This window comes from Peromyscus californicus, unplaced genomic scaffold (genome assembly GCF_007827085.1).
Source record: "Peromyscus californicus insignis strain IS unplaced genomic scaffold, ASM782708v3 Scaffold_6__1_contigs__length_162567912, whole genome shotgun sequence".
Taxonomy (NCBI): Eukaryota; Metazoa; Chordata; class Mammalia; order Rodentia; family Cricetidae; genus Peromyscus; species Peromyscus californicus.
This window is the reverse complement of record NW_026294584.1, coordinates 85,611,041-85,630,626: the sequence shown is the minus strand read 5'-3', so window position 1 is coordinate 85,630,626 and position 19,586 is coordinate 85,611,041. Positions and strand designations below refer to the sequence as shown.

The 19,586-nt window shown below is 38.8% G+C and overlaps 1 gene segment (V, D, J or C); it reads left to right on the top strand.

The window, feature by feature from the left end:
- The first annotated feature begins 9,978 nt into the window (after window positions 1–9,978).
- On the top strand, window positions 9,979–19,586 carry LOC128099681 (Ig kappa chain V-III region PC 7175-like). The segment is given in 3 exon segments: window positions 9,979–10,027; window positions 10,250–10,541; window positions 19,472–19,586. Coding segments are annotated over 3 exon segments (456 nt in total).

Sequence of the window (19,586 nt, the reverse complement as noted above, 5' to 3'; positions counted from 1 at the left end):
AAGGAAGTTAAAGCTGCCTACAATGGAATCACTGGGACATTGAATAATTAAGTTGAAGAAGAAAGAGGATGGAAAGATCTGCCACACTCATTAATAGAGAAAGCTATGTAGGCTGTGGCACCAGTGTCACACAAGAATGTAATCTACATCAACATCCTTGGAGTCATTGCTTACAGAGATGGGAAATCAAGTAAAAATCATCTCACTGACATTAATTGAAGCATGTGTTTCACAATATTCAGTTGTGCAATCACTTAAGCATCCCTTGCTCTGAATTACATTGAAAAGTTGAAGCCCATTGTGTCCATCACTAGAAGACAATGACATAATGAACTTAGCATTGGCTCAGTTGTGGATGTTCTTCTCCATGGGAGTAATGTCCTGTGTGAGTCTGTGGTGAGGCAGTCTATCAGGACAGGAGTGGGGAGCAAAGCTGAGCATGTTGAGCAGGAAAGAGCAGGGGATCACAGGCACACAGTTCTCCTCATGAGCACAGTGTTAGTGACCTCAAACCTTTCCAGTGGTGCTGTATCCATACACATTTCCCCACCAAACAAAACAGACTGGAGACCAAGGCTTTAACCACATGGGCCTTCTGGGGACAGTCAGATTGCAGTGTACTGCAATCCTTGATTGGGGAGTACTGAGCTTCACTCAGTCCCTTAAATTATAATGATACTATGTGAGGATGTGAGGATCTACGACATTTCTCATTAACAAATACCGGGAAGCTGAAACTTGGGACTGTTTCCTGTCATTGTATACAGTATTCTCCCATTTTTAATGCCTCCAGTTCAGGTGCCAGTGAGAAGAGAAATGCTCATTATGAATGAGCCCCACTGTTTAGCAAATCTGGGGTTTGTCTTACAGGCTGTGGTCCTGTGTGGAATAGATAGTGATTGTCCAGAGGGACACAAAGTCCAGCATCATTATCCTCCTTTTGTTTCATAGTAGAGACACTGCCAGGGTGTCTGTCACTCTGTCCACATACTGAGCTGTGGTTCCTAAGCTGGCTGCCTAATGACAGGAACTGTGGATTATGAGGAGGTGCAACTGGTTAGAGGGGGAAATGTCCCTCCATTTGTGAAGGCTTCATGTGGACTCAGCATTGCCTTTGGAGTGAGAAGATGGAGAGACCTGCCTTATCCTCAGTGATGTCTGTTCACTCTAAGTTAGGTTTTCAGCCTCCTTCTTTATCTCATGCTCATGGCTCACTGCCTCTTCTGCTCCTGATGACCTTCAGATTACAGTCTCTTAGTGGAGCCAATGCCCTTCTCATCTAAACATGACACCTTGTCCTTTCTCCATCTTATTAAACCTGATTGTTTTCAACTCTTGGTGAGAAATTATTATTTAGTGCCTAGTGACCCTGAACCTGCAACCCAACTGCCCTTTCTCCCTGACTGCTGGATAACATGTCACCATGTCCAGTTCCTTTTCATTTTATAATTCTACCATTGCAAACACATGAACTCTAGAGGCTCAAGTGTGCACAGCCGTGGTCATTGAAGGTTTACTTTGTACACACTCTCCACTTCTGCATGAGCCTTCTTTGGGCTTCTGCATCCTCCCCATGTGGAGTGAGAAAGCTCAATGGAATGATCCCTAGCAATTTTTCTGAGATACAGGTCTCTGAGTTTTTCAAGTTTATAGTCCTAGTTCAGGATAGTGAGACCGTGTTGTGTTAGTCCTAGTGATGCACCATAAGTTAGCACAAGCATAGTGACTACAATCCTAACAGGGTTTGTCTGGGTTCTCTCTTCAGGCTCTCATAGGCTACAGTTAAGGTGTTGTCAAGGCTGCATTCTCATGTAGGTACACAAACGAATCTCCTTCTAGGGCGAGTGAGGTTGATGGCACAACTTTTGTTTTTCTTTTAATTTTGAAATAGATTTTCACACAGTTTCCAAAGATTACCTTGAGTTTACAAATGTTCTCCCTCAATCCCTCATGTACCAGGATGGAATCCTGATCCACCTGAGTGTCACAGTGGCTTTCACAGTTACTGATATACATGCAGTAAGGAAATCATGAAGGAGGTAGAAGATTTTAAGAGTACTACTAATCAGCCTTGATGAGGAGGGGTTGCATGAACTTTATCCCTAAACATAGGGAAACATATGTATTTTATTCAAATTCACAAGGAGCCTTTCATGAAACAAATCCATATAGTGAGTCACAGAGCAAAAGTTGTCACTGAATGAAAAAATAAATAAAAAGTAAAGGAAAGAACATGACCACTCCTACATATGATGGAGGGGAGTTTATTGTAGATAAGATCGAAAGCTTTGGTAGAGGATGGACAGGGACATCTGGGAGAGTTCTGAGTGGACTTGAACAAACTGAGCTGGGCCATGTGGGAGAGGGGAGAGAGGGGTACCATGTGCAGCATCCAGGAGGTCAAAGGTACAAAAAAAGGGCAGGTAGCCAACATGTCTGAATTATATAGGGAAGATCCTCTGGGGGAAGAGCAGCCCAGACTCTGGGCTGGAGAGGTCAGGGTAGAGAGTATTGTATGCCAGCCATATCCTGTAACAGGTAGGGAAAGAGGGATGCTGGGAGAATCTGGAGGCTAGGTTTGCTTTGATATGTTAAATAGGTATCTCAGTCATTTGTCCCAGGTTTGAAACTTAACAGTCACATTTCTATGATCTCTGCTTTTACTATGGCTGAATAATATTCCTTGTACATATGTACCACTTTTATTATCAGTTCATCTGTTGATATCCAGTAGGCTTGTTTAAATTCTTACTACTGTGAATAGTGCAGCAATGAACATGGGTGTGGAAGTTGATCTATTTAATTATGATTTATATTTGTTCAAGAATATACCTAGTGTAGGAGTAGCTGTTTCACATGGTAGTTCCATGTTTTCTTGAGGACCCTCCACACTGTAGTCCTTGTTTTCTGTATCAGGTTGCAGTCCCTTCAGCAGTCTTTAAGTCTTACTCTTTCTGTACAGTCATCTCATCATTTCTATTCCTCTTCGTGATTTCCTTTTTATTAATTTTTCACGTAGAGTGATTTTTGTGTGTTTGTGTTGGTTTCTATTTCACTATCAAAAATGAGAAGACTCTACAAGCCACAAGGGTCATCTATAAATTACTAACAATTTTCAGAAGAACACAGGTTATTAGTACACTGGAAGTCCCTTTACCTTCAATTATATATAATTATTTAGAAGAGATTTGGGTATTGTTTTTTTTTCTGCTTGGTATTTCTGTGTTGAGTATGGAGTAGCTGAAAGCACCATTAAGATTTTTCTTGGATGAAGATATGTTTCCCATGGGGCACAGAACTCATCTGTAACTTGTTGATCTGTTCTTCCTCTCAGTCAAGTTCATGCAATCTTCTATGATGTTCCAAAGAAAAGTAACACATATTGGCAGTTGGTCTACCTAAGTAGGGACGATTTCATTTTAGGTTATAGCACTGTATGAGGAGATTGTGTGCCTTTTATACTGTAGTAAATGTCAACATCCTCTGCCTCCATTCTGCTGGTTTTAAGTATGAAATAAGTATGTTCCTTGACACAGTGCCACTGAGCCTGTGAAGAATCCCAGAATCAAGTTTCAAAATATTATAAATTGGTAACTGTGGTCAATTTCTTGTCTTGTATACAATTCATTTGCAGTAGGTTAGTTTTTAGGAGACTCTGATTTGACCTGCAAGAGATGGAGGTAAGGTCTCTCACGATGACAGCCAGAGATAACAAAGTCTGAGTCATCTCAGCATCTTCAGAGGATCCTGAAAGAATGAGAGACGAGTATGAGGTCATGCAAAATCATTAGCCATTTAAATATTTAAGTGTTATCTGACATTTTATACTAACTACCATGTGATTTTGTTTTGTACACCCTCAATATCCAATTTGAATACATACTTCAGTATTTTCATCCAATAAAATGCCCTCAGAGATTTCCTCCCAGCATTTCACTCTTTGCAAATGACAATCATCACCAGAGTCCAGGTGCCTGTTCTTTGTGGATGCTTTCTATGACAAGTGTAATATCCCTGTCCCACTTTGCATGACGAATACTGCCCATCTCTCATGTGTACAGAAAACACACAGGAAGCAATATGACCTTAGATCTCATTCTGTGCTGCTTTGCTTTATCATCTCTGACCTCATCTGAAATCCTGAACATTAATACCTAAGCTATAGAGAAAGATCTTCATTCTGAGAACTCATCTAGTGGAGCCAAGCACAACTGAGATTTCTTCTAATCCTTGGAGAGAAAAGTCTCCCTGGAGAGCCATATGTGAACTGCCTAGTGGGTAATGTGATATGGAAAGAGCCAAGGAAAATGTGGGCAGTCTATTTGGTGAGCCATTGGTATAAATTTCTTTCTATTTTTGGAAGAAAACCAAAAAAAAGTTCATGCTACCCACAGCAGTGAACAGAGTCAGCTCTGAAATTCTGTCTCTGTTTGAAGGATATGATGAACATGATTCTCAATGCTAATACAGTACTAGAGACCTTGGAAATGCATATGCTGGTCCATCTCTCAAAAGGGAAAAACTAACACAGACAAAGGAAAAGCTGATATTTACAGGAACTTAAGAGTTTCTGTCATTCATATCATAGATTTCAGCTTCTTCAAGATCTCTTGCTACCAAGTAAAATAAAATAATAATGCCAAGAGATGTTAAAAATAGTCCTTTTCTGAACATAGTGGATTAAAATTTATAAAACCATTTTGGTGAGACTTCATGGATACAGCTTCTCGTATACTAAGATACACAATTTGACAGGAAACTCCCTGATCCTCTGGGTCTTACAAGCTATCTTCTCCCTGTTTCTCAGTGTTTCTTGAGTCTGAGATGTGAGATTGTTTTGTAGATATATCTATTGGGGCTGGGTTCCACACATCTCTATATAGATTGGAATATCTTTCTATAATGTTTTCCATCTTTTGCAATGAGAGGTTTCTTTGATGAGGTGTGAAGACAACCATTATCTGTGGTAATAGGACAAATTACTTAGCATGCAGTTAGGGATTATGCAGGTTTAGTGAGATAGAGAGTTTAGAGACTCCTCCAAGATGCATGACTTCACTAGCCCTGGATAGTTGGCTAGGTTTCAGGTATATGGCATGATTTCTCCCTTGTTGAGTAAGTCTTAAGTTCAATTAGAAAGCTGTTGCTTACCATCAAGGTATACATGCCTCTACTGCCCACTTTGGTATATAGTACAATACCTATTGTTCCTTGTGGTTCATAAGTGTCATAGCTGGGTAGAGCTGCTGGTTGCTTCCCTCTATTGGAAGCTTGCATGGAAACTTACAGTACGGAGAATGCTAGTCCTCAGGGAGATAACATTCAGTTCCAGCTCAGAGGCCTCTGAATCCTACCACATTTGTCTTAAGTGCAATATCATTTGTAAAATATTTACTGCAACCTTAGGCATACAAGCTACATATTAGGTATGGAGAAGGTATGTAGAAGACAAAGATTAACTGATAATAAATCATAGGAAAATCTATTTTAAAATACTTTTGGTATTATATAACTTTACTGTTTATTAAAGATGAAAGCTAATCTGCGTATTAGTGATGTTGTGCGCTGCTTATTATGACAAAGTTAATCTGTTCTAATGTTTGATTTCATACTATGTAGTACAGTATCAACATATTTCAAAGTATATAGATAATGTAATTTATAATCATCAATGCTCAGAGTCCCAGCAGAAAATGACAGAAATGTGCTTAAAGGCAATTCAGGACTTTTGGGAAATTTTATCAAATCCAAAGCTAAAATTCTTTTATTATGTATGCAATGTTCTGCCTGCATGCCAGAAGAGGGCGCCAGATCTCATTACAGATGGTTGGGAGCCATCATGTGGTTACTGTGAACTGAACTCAGGACCTTTGGAAGAACAACCAGTGCTCTTAACCGCTGAGCCATCTCTCCAGCCCCTAAAGCTAAAATTCTTTTAACCACTTTTCATGTGACTCAAATCAGGAACTCAAACAGTAACATCTGTAGTTCAGCACTTTTATGGTATACAACCCAAAGATATAGGAAACTGATACTTATATGGTAAGGAATAATGGTTGGTAACTAAATTATTATGTCTTATGAGAGCAAAAAACCTTGTAAGTTTGGTGAGGACAATTCTGTGCATAGCATAATAGTCTAAAATCCAAGAAAAGACTTCATTTGCAGTGTTACATGGCATGTCGGCATGCATAATGCAAAGTGTGCATGTTGTGTGTTCAGGACCAAGGCTACAGTGAAGTCCTATGATACAACACAAAGCAATGCCAGAAACATCTCAAATTCATTCTACATTAGCTTTCCAATTGCTCATGGTTGATGTGCATTCAGAACTTCTATTTTTGCCCATGTTTGATGACCTATGGGATCAGTTACATGACCCATAGAATTAGGTCTAGGGCATGCATTTCTCCAGTAAAGCAAACTTTGTCAGTGTTGGGCTTCAGTGTTAGATTACAACAAAACTTTCAGAGGAATTCCTGCTTTTTCGCTCTCTCCCTCCATTTGCTATTTTTGGTAGCACATTTTCAGTCTCTAGCATTTGGAAGGGTAGTGTCAAGATTCTGTTTGGTTTATGTTTACAATGACATTAAACCCTTATAACTCTATGATTAAATGAGGATGCCACATATATCCATGGAGTGAACTCTGGGCCTGTCTTTGCTCTCTGGTGGATGCTCAGCTTGGAAACTGTAGCTCTGGAGTGTTTAGTGTTCTCCGTTCACAACAGAATGTAAATGGCTTTGGAGCTGGGAAATTTTGGGTCAGTGTTACACAAAATTGGTCCAAAATTTGTCACCTTTCCTTCTGATTTTCATTTTTTACTTCTCCCTTTTCTTTATTCCCCTCTTCTCCTTTCTCCTCCCTTCCCATCACTGAATTTCCCTTCTTTCATTTCCTCCTCTCTCCTGCTCTTTCCCTTCCTCCTTTCTTCTGTCTTTCCTCCTTCTCTTCCCTTTCTTCTTTTTGTCCTTCAGCCTTCATTCATTTTCACTTCCTTTTCCTCCACTTCCCCTTTGTTGTTTTCTGTTAACAGAAATAATTCATGTTAATTATTTCCCAGGGATTGCTATTCTGAGTTAGCTCTACCATCATGTTAGTGAACTGATATAAACATGTCATTGACTGTGAATGGAAGCCTGTCATTAGAGCCTCTAGATGTTTGTGGGTGGAGAGCTCTAAGTTGGACAATTAGTTTCTATGTTGATTTCCACCCCAGTGATTGCTTATTCCCTCTGATATTATTGGCTGTTGATTTCTTCAGTCTCTCTCACACAGACTGCCATGCTGTTTGCTTCCTCATTTGCTGTCCACTTTGCATGGGCTCCTACAGGATATCCCAGCTGCTCAGGTTATATAAAACAGGCTTTTCCAGTGAGAATTGAGCCGCATCAGACAAGCATGGGTAACAAGATGGAATCAGCGACCCAGGTACTCATGTCCCTGGTGCTCTGAGTGTCTAGTAACAAATTTAAAATTATTATAATCTTTTTAGAGTGACGCTTTTGCTGAGAAAGGCCATGCAAGCATACAATAACTGGGAGAAAAATCTATTCTGGAACTCACTTTGTTAACCAGACTGATCTCAAACTCACAGAAATCCTCCTGCCTCTGCCTCCCAAGTACAGGGATTAAAGGTGTGTGACACTACACTTGCTTAGAAAAGATATTTTTAATATCAATGTTTGTGTTACAAAGTCCTTGAATGTGAATGCATGACAGTTTTCTCTTATCAATTGCAGATGCCTAAGGGGGCATCATGATGACCCAGTCTCTATCCTCCATGGCTGTGTGTCAGCAGGAGAGAGAGGCTTCCATTAATGATAAGTCCAGCCAGAGTCTGTTTGGCAGCTATATCCAGAAGAACCCCTTTGCCTGTTTATCAGCAGAAATCAGGGCAGGTTCCTAAAGTGTGGATCTACTGGGTATCCACTAGGAACTCTGGGGTCCCTGATGGCTTCATAGAATGTTGGTCTGGGACAGATTTCACTCTCGCCATCAGCATCATCCAGCCTGAAAACCTGGCAGAGTATTACTGCATACAGCATTACTGCTCTCCTCCCATAGTGTTTCAGGCTCCAACCCAAAACTCCTCTCTGAGTCTCACCAGCTTCCTGAACTACACGCAGGCATGGACACTTCCCTCATCTGCCTAATAGCCATTGTGCCTGGCACAGTGATGAGAAAACTTACAAAATGCTGCAGAGAATTAATTAGCACAGTGTGTCCCATAACCTTGGAGCAAAACACAGTTAAGTTCTCTGTGTAAGAAATCATCATTTTGTAGTTCTAGAATCTAGAATTTCCAAACAGAACTCATTTGCCTTAAGTAAAGATGTTAGTCACCTAATTGATTGATTAATTGAGTTAATTTTTATAAATATGAGTGTTCTGCCCGTTTGTAGGCTGTGCATCTTGTGCATGTAGTATGCTCAGATGCCAGAAGATGGCATTGGTTCCCCCGGAACTGGATTACAGATGGTAGTTAACTGCCATGTGGGTGTCAGGAATGGATCCTGTGTCCTCTGGAAGAGTATAACCAGTGCCCTTAACCACTGAGTCATCACTCCAGGACCTACCTTCTCATGTCTTGAGAAGATGGTATACCTTTGTTTACTACAGCTCCTGGAGTTTTACTACATTCTGCTGGTTAATTATTGCCCTCCATACTTTTAAAGAAGTTTTTATTGATTCTTTGTGGATTTCACATCATGCATCTTAATCCCATTCATCTCCAGCCCCTTCACATATGCCTCTGCCCTTGCAACCTCCCCCCAACAGGATAACACAAAGTAAAATTTAAAAGAAAAGAAGAAGAATAAAAGAAAAATCTCATCGTGGAAGCTCTAGTGTGACACAATGCGTCAGACAGTATATCCTTTTGCATGTGCTCATTGCAATGAGTCATTGGTCTGGTTTAAGACCTTTGGTTTATGCTACACTATCAATACTGGGGCCTCAATGGAAATCATCTTGGCTTATCCTCAGTGCTGCCTGTTTGTTCTAAGTTTAGGTTTCCTGCCTCCTTCTTCATCCCATGTTCACTGCTCACTGTTTCTTCTGCTCCTGATGACATTTAGATTACAGCCTCTCAGAGGAGCCGACTTCTTCTTCTCATCTGAACCAAGCCACCTTGTTTTTTTTCTTTATCTCATTATATCCAACTAGTTTCTGTTTGTGAGAAGTATCACAATGCAAAACACTTTGTTGTTATGAGATTAAAAAAAATCAGTTTGAGGCTGGAGAGATGGCTCAGTGATTAAGAATTGTTCTTGCTCTTACAGATGACATGGGTCCAGATTCCAGCATTCATGTGGCAGTTCACAGCCATCTGTAACTGTGTTCTAGTGGATCCATTGCCCTCTTTAGGAATTCAACCAGACCACTGACTCTTTGCAATAAATACTTACAAGGAAAGATATATGGACTAAAGGATATACTGTGTGACTCATCGGGCCACACTACAGTTTCCATGCCAAGGTTTTTGTCTTTTCTTTTTCTTTTTCTCTTTTTTCATTTTGGTTTTTTGAGTCTTGGGTTTTACTTTTAAATTTTATTTTGGGGGAGGCTGCAAGGGAATGGGGAGATGGATAGGATTGGTAGGCATGATGTGAAATCCACAAAGAATCAATAAAAAGATTTTAAACAATTCTGAGGGATAAAAGTGCTCTTACATATAATATCCTCTACAGCAGAGCAGTGATAGTGCACTCCCCAGATGGAACCTCAAAATAACAGAACATGACTGCACAGGGCCAGCCGCAAAAACACTTGGTATACACTTACAATACCCTAGTGAAATTTTTGTTAATCCTAACTGCATAGGGTCACACAAGAGCAGGTGCCCTGTGAGCAAAAGTCAGGCTTTTCTGAGCTGATTTGCATATTGAGACTTTAGCCACAGTGCAGATTGCTCAAAGCATCTTTAAAGGCAGCTTTCCTATACCCAAGAAGCAGCCTCTAGTCCAGCTCACAAAGATGGGGTCAGCTTCTCTCCTGCTATGGGTACTGCTGCTCTGGGTTCCAGGTGAGAGTTTGCAGTGGTAGGAGCATCTTCTGTGGCCATCATTGTTTTGTATGCCTTGGTGTCTTTCCTGATCATTGAAATTTAATTGGTTTTGATCTTCCTTTTTATTTTATTTTTCTCAGGGTATGTCTCTTGATTGCTGTTACACATTCCACATACATATGATTTTTTCATGGGTATTTGCAGTGTGTCTGTGACAGCATTGTGTGTTTATCATTCCAGGTTTTACTGCAGACATTGTGCTGACCCAGTCTCCGCCTTCGCTGACTGTGTCTCTAGGGCAAAGGGCCACCGTGTCTTGTAGGTCCAGCCAGAGTGTCACTATAGGTAGTATTATTCATTATCTTCACTGGTATCAACAGAAACCAGGACAGCCCCCCAAACTCCTCATCTATGCAGCATCCAACCTAGAATCTGGGGTCCCTGCCAGGTTCAGTGGCAGTGGGTCTGGGACAGACTTCACCCTCACCATCAATCCTGTGGAGGCTGATGATGCTGCAACCTATTACTGTCAGCAGACTAGAGAGCTTCCTCCCACAGTGCTGCAGGGCTAAACAAAAAACTCCTGGTGTGGCTGCTCACTGAAGTTCAGTGTCTGAGCTGTGTTTTTCCCCAGGCATGTCAACCGTGTAATTTTAGAAATCTTGGTTGTAAAAACAGTGAAATTCTGGAACAGATTTTTAAAATAATAGTATGTGTGTTTGTCCCACCATTTATACTTTATAATTCATCTGTTTGCTTACATAATAAAGACCTCCTTGATACTATTTTCAATGGGTAATTTCAATAAGATTTGTTGGGTTTTTTTTGTGTTCAATATACTGAATAGTCAATCATATTAAACTTACAGGAAACTTTCCCCAGTTGCCCAAAATAATCAGAGCTTGAACTTTGAAGATTGTTGTCTTGCAGACACAAGCTTACATTTTCAACCTAATGTTATATTCCCTCTTTTATTTGCTTAAAATTTCTCAAGTCTTTCTTCAGAGGATCACTTACAAGCCTTTTCTGGCTAATTTATTGCTCAGCTTCTTATCTGCATCTCTGTGTCCATCACAGATGCTCATCCACAGTGTTATACTCATTTGCTGTTCTTTTCTCCTCATCCAACACCCACATCTTTCTCTATAATATCTTCCACAACATGGCCACATTCTCTTCTTGCCTTCTTTTACTTTTTGCTGTCTTCTTACTTTGAGGAGTACGAAGTCTCACTATATAGTTGAGGCTCACCTGGAAATCATTATCTAGACCCCAGTGACCCTAAACTTGTAGCCAACCTACCTCTTCCTTCTGACTGCTGGATTACATGACACCATGTCCAGCTCCTTTTCCTTTTGCAATTGTTCTACCATTGCTGGCGCACAGCCAAGGGTGCACAGCCATGATCATGGAAGGTTTTCTTCCCAGTCATCCTCTACTTCTCCATGAGCCTTTTTTGTGTCTCTGCATCCTCCCAGTGTGGAGCATGAAAGCTCAACAGGATGATCCCTAGCACCTTCTCCAAGATGCACATCTCTGAGTTTTTCATGGTTACAGTCCTAGATTACAGTAGGGAATTAGTATTGGATCATGGATTTACAACCACAACACCTATAACCTAGGCAGGAAATATCTGGGTGCTCTATGGAGGGTCTTAGAGGCTACAGTCAAGGTGCTGTCAGGGCTGCACCTTCATCTTGGCATTCAGAGAATCTTTTTCCAAGGCCAGTGAGGATATTTGAACCATCTCTTTTAGATGTGTCTTTCTGCAAAGAGGGCAGCCAGGAAATACACGAGTGGAGTACTACCCAGCCATCTGCACCCACTCTGTGAGTGCTCACATTTTACTTTTCTTTGACATTTATCTGTTACTTCTATTCAGCTTTGATTTGTTTACTGTTGCCATAATTGAATACCAGAAACCAGGAATCTAACACAGAAAATACATCTATTTATTATAGCTCTGGGCTGTAGACAAATTTCTAATGGCCTTATTAAATAAAAAAAACACGGAGCTAAATATATAGGGGTGAAACTCTTAGAGAGATCAGGGAAAATACAGAAAGCTATGAGCTAACCTCATCTCACCAACTCTACAGCTTCCAAAGAGAGCTTTTTCCTGTATATTCATGTTCATATGCCTTTTCTGTTCTGGTCTCTCATTGGCTCTCTTAGCCCTGCTAAATCACTCCCTCTTCCTACACAGCTCTGTCACTTTCTTTCTTTCTGTATAGAGCTCCAGAACTTTATGGTTAACTAGTGTTGGAATTAAGGTGCGTGCCCCCACCCCTGGCTTTGTTCCCTAGTGTGGCCTTGAATTTACAGGGATTCAGACAGATCTCTGCCTGCCAGGTGATGGGATTAAGGGCATGTGCTAACATTGCATAACTTCTGGGTTGTGGTTGGCTTTTTCCTCTGGGCTCCAGGGAAGCTTTATTTATTAAAGCACAAATAAAATATCACCACATTTCAGTACAATTAAATTTTCACCACATTTCAGCGCAAATGAAATATCACCACACTGGGCTTGAGGTATCCTATGAGCATGTTGCCATGATTGGACCACATCTCCTGAGGGCTTCCTTGGTGTTTCCTAACATAGTGGAAGACATCATGTGCTGAGATCAACAGTGTGCCAGATCTGCTCTTTTTGCCTCTAATTATAAAGCTAATAGTGCCATTATGGCACTTTTTCCTTTATAACCTCATATAATCCTGTCTACCTCCCAAACAAACTACTATCAGATACTTTGATCTGAATTTGAGGATTGAGTTTCTAATACCTATGTTTGTCGTGATGCATTCCCTCAGACACAGTCTTCATCTTCCTCAACCTTCTTCTACATTGTTGAGCCACAGATTGTACCTTGTTCAAGTCCTTACTTTCCTGCCAGTTCCCATTGCCTTTGGTGCTTTTTAGGCAGACTCTTCTTTCCCATCCACCACTTCCCAAATATCTGACATGGAAATTCAATATTAATGATAAATATTTGGCCAATAGGTCAGGCTTGTTACTAGCTAACTCTTAAATTTAAATTAATCGATATTTCTTATCTATTCCTTGCCATGTGACTTGGTATCTTTCCTCAGTTTAGCATGCCTATCTTATTTTTCTCTGCATCTTCTCTGCTTGCTATTCTATGACTTTACTCACTTTGGGTAGTTGGTGAGGCTTCTAGTACCAGACATGATTTCCCTCTTGTTGAGTAGTTCTTTAAGTCCAATTAGAAACCTCTTGGTTACCATCTAGGTATATATATACTGTTCATGACCTCTTAGGGTTATCGTGCAGTGCTGCTCCTTGGGGTTCACAGGTGTCATAGCTGGGTGGGACTATTGGTTGCTTCTCTCCTTTGGACGTTTGTATGATATCTTCTGGTTATCATGAAATATTTTCCTCATGGAGGAGGCCTAAAGTCAAATCCAGTACAGAGACCTCTGGGACCTTTGTCTGTAGTTGCATGGGGCAATATCACCTATGAAACTTTAATGCAACATCAGGCATATAGGTTTATAACATAGGTATAGACAATAAACATTAACTGATAACAAATTATGAGAAAATTTGTTTTAAAACAATTTTGTTACACTATAATATTATTTATTAGTGATAAAATGAAATATGGGTGTTAGTGACATGGGTATGCTTGCTTCATTTTACAAATGAAATTGATCTTGTCTGAATATTTGATTTCATACTATGTAGCACAACTTCAAAGTATTTCAGAGTCAATAGATATTTTGATTTTATAATCATCAGTGCTAAGATTCCCACTTCACATGAATACATTAGAGAAAGTAGCAGAAGTATGCTTAGCGGCATTTCAGGAATTTTTTTTTTGAAATTCTTTCCTAATCCCAAGCTAAACCATTTAAGCAACATGTAAGTCAAGTCATCAACTTACACAGCAACAGGTAGAGTTAGACATTTTAACACCATAGCACCCAAAGATGTATAAAATTGATACTTTCATGGTTAGGAATAATGGTAGGTGACTAAATTGCTGTTTTTATCAGGGCAGAAAGACTTGTGTGTTCAGCAAAATGACTGCAATGCCTAATACAACTTGCAGCAGTCTGAAATCTGAGCCAGTGTCTCAATTGCAGTGTCACATGATATGTTGACATGCATAGTGTAAAGTGTGCATGTTTTGTGTTCAGATTCAAGGCTTCAGTGAAGTTCAATTATGTAACAGGGGTCTGCACTGCCAGAAACATCTCAAAATCATTCTTCTTCTTTTAAGTAACATTTGGTTGACATGCTTTCATAATATTTTGTTGTAGGCAATGTTTTATGGTCTACAAATTCAGTTACATGACCACCAATTTAGTACCTGAGCTCTAGGATATGAACTTTTAGAAAAAGTGAAAAATTTGTCAGTGTTGGGCTTCAGTGTTGGATTATAACATGACTTCCTGAGGAAATCTTGCTTGTTCACTCTTTCTTTACATTTTCTATTTTTTGTACCATTCTTTTCAGTCTCTAACATTTGGAAGGGTAGTGCCAAGTTTCTATTTGGCTTACATTTGCAGTGATATTAAAAGGATGACAAATAAAACGATGGAATGAACTCTGAACCTATCTTTGCCTCCTTGGTCAATGCCCGGTGTAGAAACTTCAGCTCAGTAGTTTGCATTAATCTTTCAAAGTCTTAGGAAAGAAGGAGTTTCAGTGCTTGTCAATTTTGGTCCAGTGTAGTAAATAATTGGACCAAAGTTTTTTACTTTTGCCTTCTGATTTTCCTTCTTTACCCCTCCCTTTATTCACCCCCTGTGTTATTTCTGCTCTCTTCTCATTCTTAGATTTTCCTTTTCTCTTTCCCTTCCCTCTACTTCTCTTTCTCCTCCTCCCTCCCATTTTCCTTCCTTTCTTCCATCCCCTCTTTTTCTCTTCTGTCCTTTGTCCTTTATTCCAATTTAATTTCTTTCACTTTGCTATTTTCTATTTTTACTCAACATGTTTATTGTTTCTCAAGGGTTATTATTCTGAGGTAGTTCTACCATCATGTCTTTGGGTATATACCCAAGAGTGATATAGCTGGGTCTTAAGGAAGATTTTTTTCCAATTTTCTGAGAAACCGCCATACTGATTTCCAAAATGGCTGTACAAGTTTGCACTCCAACCAACAGTGGGGGAGTGTTCCCCTTCCTCCAAATCCTTTCCAACATAAGCTGTCTCCAGGGCTTTTTATCTTAGCCGTTCTGACTGCTGTAAGATGGTATCTCAGAGTTGTTTTCATTTGCATATCTTTGATAACTAAGGATATTGAGCAATTCCTTAAATTTTTTTGGCCATTTGAGGTTCTTCTGTTGGGAATTCACTGTTTAGCTCTGTAGCCCATTTTTTAATTAGATTGTTTATTATTTTGATTTCTAGTTTCTTGAGTTATTTTGGAGATCAGCATTCTGTCAGATGTGGGTTGGTGAAGATCTTTTCCCATTCTGTAGGCTCTCGTTTTGTCTTGTTTATTGTGTCCTTTGCCTTACAGAACCTTCTCAGTTTCAGGAGGTCCCATTTATTAATCATTGCTCTCAGTGTCTGTGCTACTGATGTTATATTTTTGAATTGGTCTCCTGTGCCAATGTATCAAAGGCTATACTTTCTCTTTTCTCTTCTATCAGGATCATTATAACTGGATATATGTTGAGGTCTTTGATTCACTTGGACTTAAGTTTTGTGCATGGGGATAAATATGGATCTATTTGCAATCTTCTACATGTTGACATCCAGTAATGCCAGCACTATTTGTTGAAGATGCTTTCTTTTTTTCATTATGCAGTTTTTTCTTGTCAAAAATCAGGTGTGTGGGTTAATGTCAGGGTTTTCAATTTTATTCCATTGGTCCAATTATCAGGTTTTTATGTCAATACCAACCTGTTTTTTTCATTACTATAGCTCTATAATAGAGCTTAAGGTCAGGGATGGTGATGCCTCCAGAAGTTGCTTTATTGAATAATTGTTTTATCTATCTTTTTTTCCCATATGGTGTTGAGTATTGTTCTTTCCGGGTCTGTGAAGAATTGTGTCGGAATTTTGATGGGGATTTTATTGAATCTGTAGATTGATTTTGTTAAAATTGCCATGTTAAATCTGCCTATCCATGAACATGGGAGATCTTTCCATTTTCTGATATCTTCTTCAATTTCTTTCTTTACAAAGACTTAAAGTTCTTGTCATACAAGTCTTTTCATTTGCTTAGTTAGAGTTAACTCAAGGTTTATCTATTGTAAAGGGCAGTGTTTCTATGATTTCATTCTTGGCCTATTTATCGTTTGTATATAGGACAGCTTCTGATATTTTTGAGCTAATCTTGTATCCTGCCATTTTACTGAAGATGTTTATCAGGTATAGATGTTCCCTGGTATAATTTTTGGGGTCACTTGATGATACTATCATGCCATCTGTAAATAGCAAAAGTTTGTCTTCTTCCTTTCCAATTTGTATACACTTGTTCTCCTCTTGTCTTATTGCTCTAGCTAGAATACCAAGTACTATATTAAATAGCTATGAAGAGATGGACAGCCTTGTCTTGTTCCCCATTTTAGTGGAATTGCTTTCAGTTTCTCTCCATTTAATTTGTTGCTGGCCGTTGGCTTGCTGTAAATTGTCTTTATTATGTTTAAATATGTTTCTTGTATTCCTGACCTCACCTTTATCATGAAGGGGTGTTGGGTTTTTTCAAAGGCTTTTTCAGCATCTAATGAGATGATAATGTGTTTTTTTTTCCTTCAGTTTGTTGATATGGTGGATTACATTAACAGATTTTCATATGTTGAACCATCCTTACATCTCTGGGATGAAGCCTACTTGGTCTTGGTGGATAAGGCTTTTGATGTGTTCTTGGATTCAGTTTGCCAGTATTTTATTGAGTATTTTTGCATTAATGTTCATGAGGGAGATTATTCTGTAATTCTCTTTCCTAGTTGCATCTTTGTGTGGTTTGAGTATCAGGGTAACTGTAGTCTCATAAAAAGAATTTGCCAGTGTTCGTTCTGTTTCTATTGTGTGGAACAATTTCAGGAGTATTTGTATTAGCTTTTCTTTGAATTCTGGTAGAACTCTGACCTGATTTCATCTGATCCTGGGCTGGTTTTGGTTGGGAGTCTTTTAATGACTATTTCTATTTCCTTAGGAGTTAAATGTTTATTTATATTGTTTATCTGGTCTTGATTTAATTTTGATATGTGGTACCTATCCAATAAATTGTCCATTTCTTTTAGATTTTACAATTTTATGAAGTATAGGTTTTGAAGTATGACCTGATGATTCTCTGGATTTCCTCATTGTCTGTTTATGTCTCCCTTTTCATTTCTGATTTTGTTAATTTGGATGATATCTCTGCCTTTTGGTTAGTTTGGATAAGGGCTTGTCTATCTTGTTGATTTTCTCAAAGAACCAACTCTTTGTTTCATTGATTCTTTGTGTTTTCTCTTTGTTTCTATTTTATTGATTTCAGCCCTCAGTTTGAATATTTCCTGGCATCTATTCCTCCAGGATGATTTAGCTTCTTTTTGTTCTAGAGCTTTCAGGAGTGCTTCAGTTGTGCTGTTAAGTAACTAGTGTGAGATTTTTACAACTTCTTTATGTGGGCATTTAGTGTTATCAATTTTCCATTTAGCACTGCTTTCATAGTTTCCCATACATTTGGGTGTGTTGTGCATTCATTTTCATTGAATTCTGGGAAGTCTTTAATTTCTTTCTTTATTTCTTCCTTGGTCCATTGGTGAAAGAGTTGCGCATTATTCAGTTTCCATGAATCTGTAGACTTTCTGTAACTTGTGTTGTTGAATTCTAACTTTAAGCCATGGTGGTCTGATAAGATACAGGGGGTTATTCAAATTTTTTTGTATCTGTTGAGATTTGCTTTGTGATTCAGTATGTGGTCAGTTTTAGAGAAGGTTCCATGTTGTGCTGAGAAGAAGGTATAATCTTTTGTATTGGGTGAAGTGTTCTATAGATGTCTGTTAAATCCATTTGAGTAATAACATCTTTTAGTTCCCTCATTTCTCTGTCAAGTTTCTGTTTGGCAGACATGTCCATTGGTGAGAGTTCATTGTTGATGTTTCCCACCATTAGTGTGTGGGCCTTGATATATAATTTAAGCTTTAGTAATATTTCTTTTATGTGTGTGGTTGCCCTTGTGTTTGGGGCATAGATGTTCCCATCTGAGACTTCATCTTGATGGATTTTTTCCTGTGATGAATGTTTAATGTCCTTCTTGATATCTTTTGATTAATTTTAGTTTGAAGTCTATTTTGCTAGGTATTAGAATAGCTACACCAGCTTGCTTCTTAGGTCCACTTGATTGGAAAGTCTTTTCCCAACCATTTACTCTGAGATAATGTCTGTCTTTGAAGTTGAGGTATGTTTCTTGTATGCAGCAGAAGGATGGATCCTGTTTTCTTATCCATTCTGTTATCCTGTGTCTTTTTATATGCAAATTGAGTCCTTTGATATTAATGGATATTAATGACCAGTGACTGTTAATTCCTGTTATATATTCATAATAGTATGTGTGTATTTCCCTTCTTTGGGATTTGCTGCTCTGGGTTTATCTATTGTCTGTGTTTGTGTGGGTACATCTAACTTCCTTAGGTTGGAGTTTTTCTTCTTGTGCTTTCTGTAGGGCTGCATTTGTGAATAGGTATTGTTTAACTCTGGTTTTGTCTTGGAATATTTTGTGTACTCCATCTACAGTGATTGAAAGTTTTGCTTGGTATAATAGTCTAGGCTAGCATCTGTGGTCTCTTAGTGTCTGCATTACATCTGTCTAGGACCTTTGTGCTTTCAGAGTCTCCATTGAGAAGTCAGATGTTATTCTGATGGGTCTGCCATTATAAGTCACTTGGCCTTTTTCCTTTGCTGCTCTTAATATTTTTTCTTTATTCTGTATGTTTAGTGGTTTGATTATTATGTGGCAAGGGGACATTTTTTGGATCCAGTCTATTTGGTGTTCTGTAAGCTTCTTGTATCTTCATAGACATAGCCTTCTTTAGGTTGGGAATGTTTTCTTCTATGATTATATTGAATATGTTTTTGTTTTGTGCCGTTGAGTTGGAATTCTTCTCCTTCTTCTGTCCCTATTATTTTTAGGTTTGGTCTTTTCATGGTGTCCCAGATTTCCTGGACATTTTGTGTTATGACTTTTTTGGCTTTAGTGTTTTCTTTGATTGATTAATCTGTTTCCTCTATTGTATCCTCCACACCAGAGACTCTCTCTTTCATCTCTTTTATTCTGTTGATTATGGTAGCATCTGTAGTTCCTGTTTGTTTAGTCAGATTTGCTATTTCTAACATTCCCTCTGTTTGTGTCTTCTTTATTGCTTCCATTTCAATTTTCATGACTTGAACTGTTTCTTTCACCTCTTTGATTGTTTTTTCCCCTTTGTTTTCTTGGCTTTCTTTAAGGTATTTATTGATTCTTCCATTTTTTTGTTTGTCTTTTCCTCCTTTTCTTTAAGGGAATTTTTCATTTCTTCTTTGAAGTCATTTCTCTTTACTCAGAAGGCATTTGTGGGTCTGAAGAGATTCATATTGACTACGAGAACCCACAGGCTGCTCTTTCAGAGGGTCTAG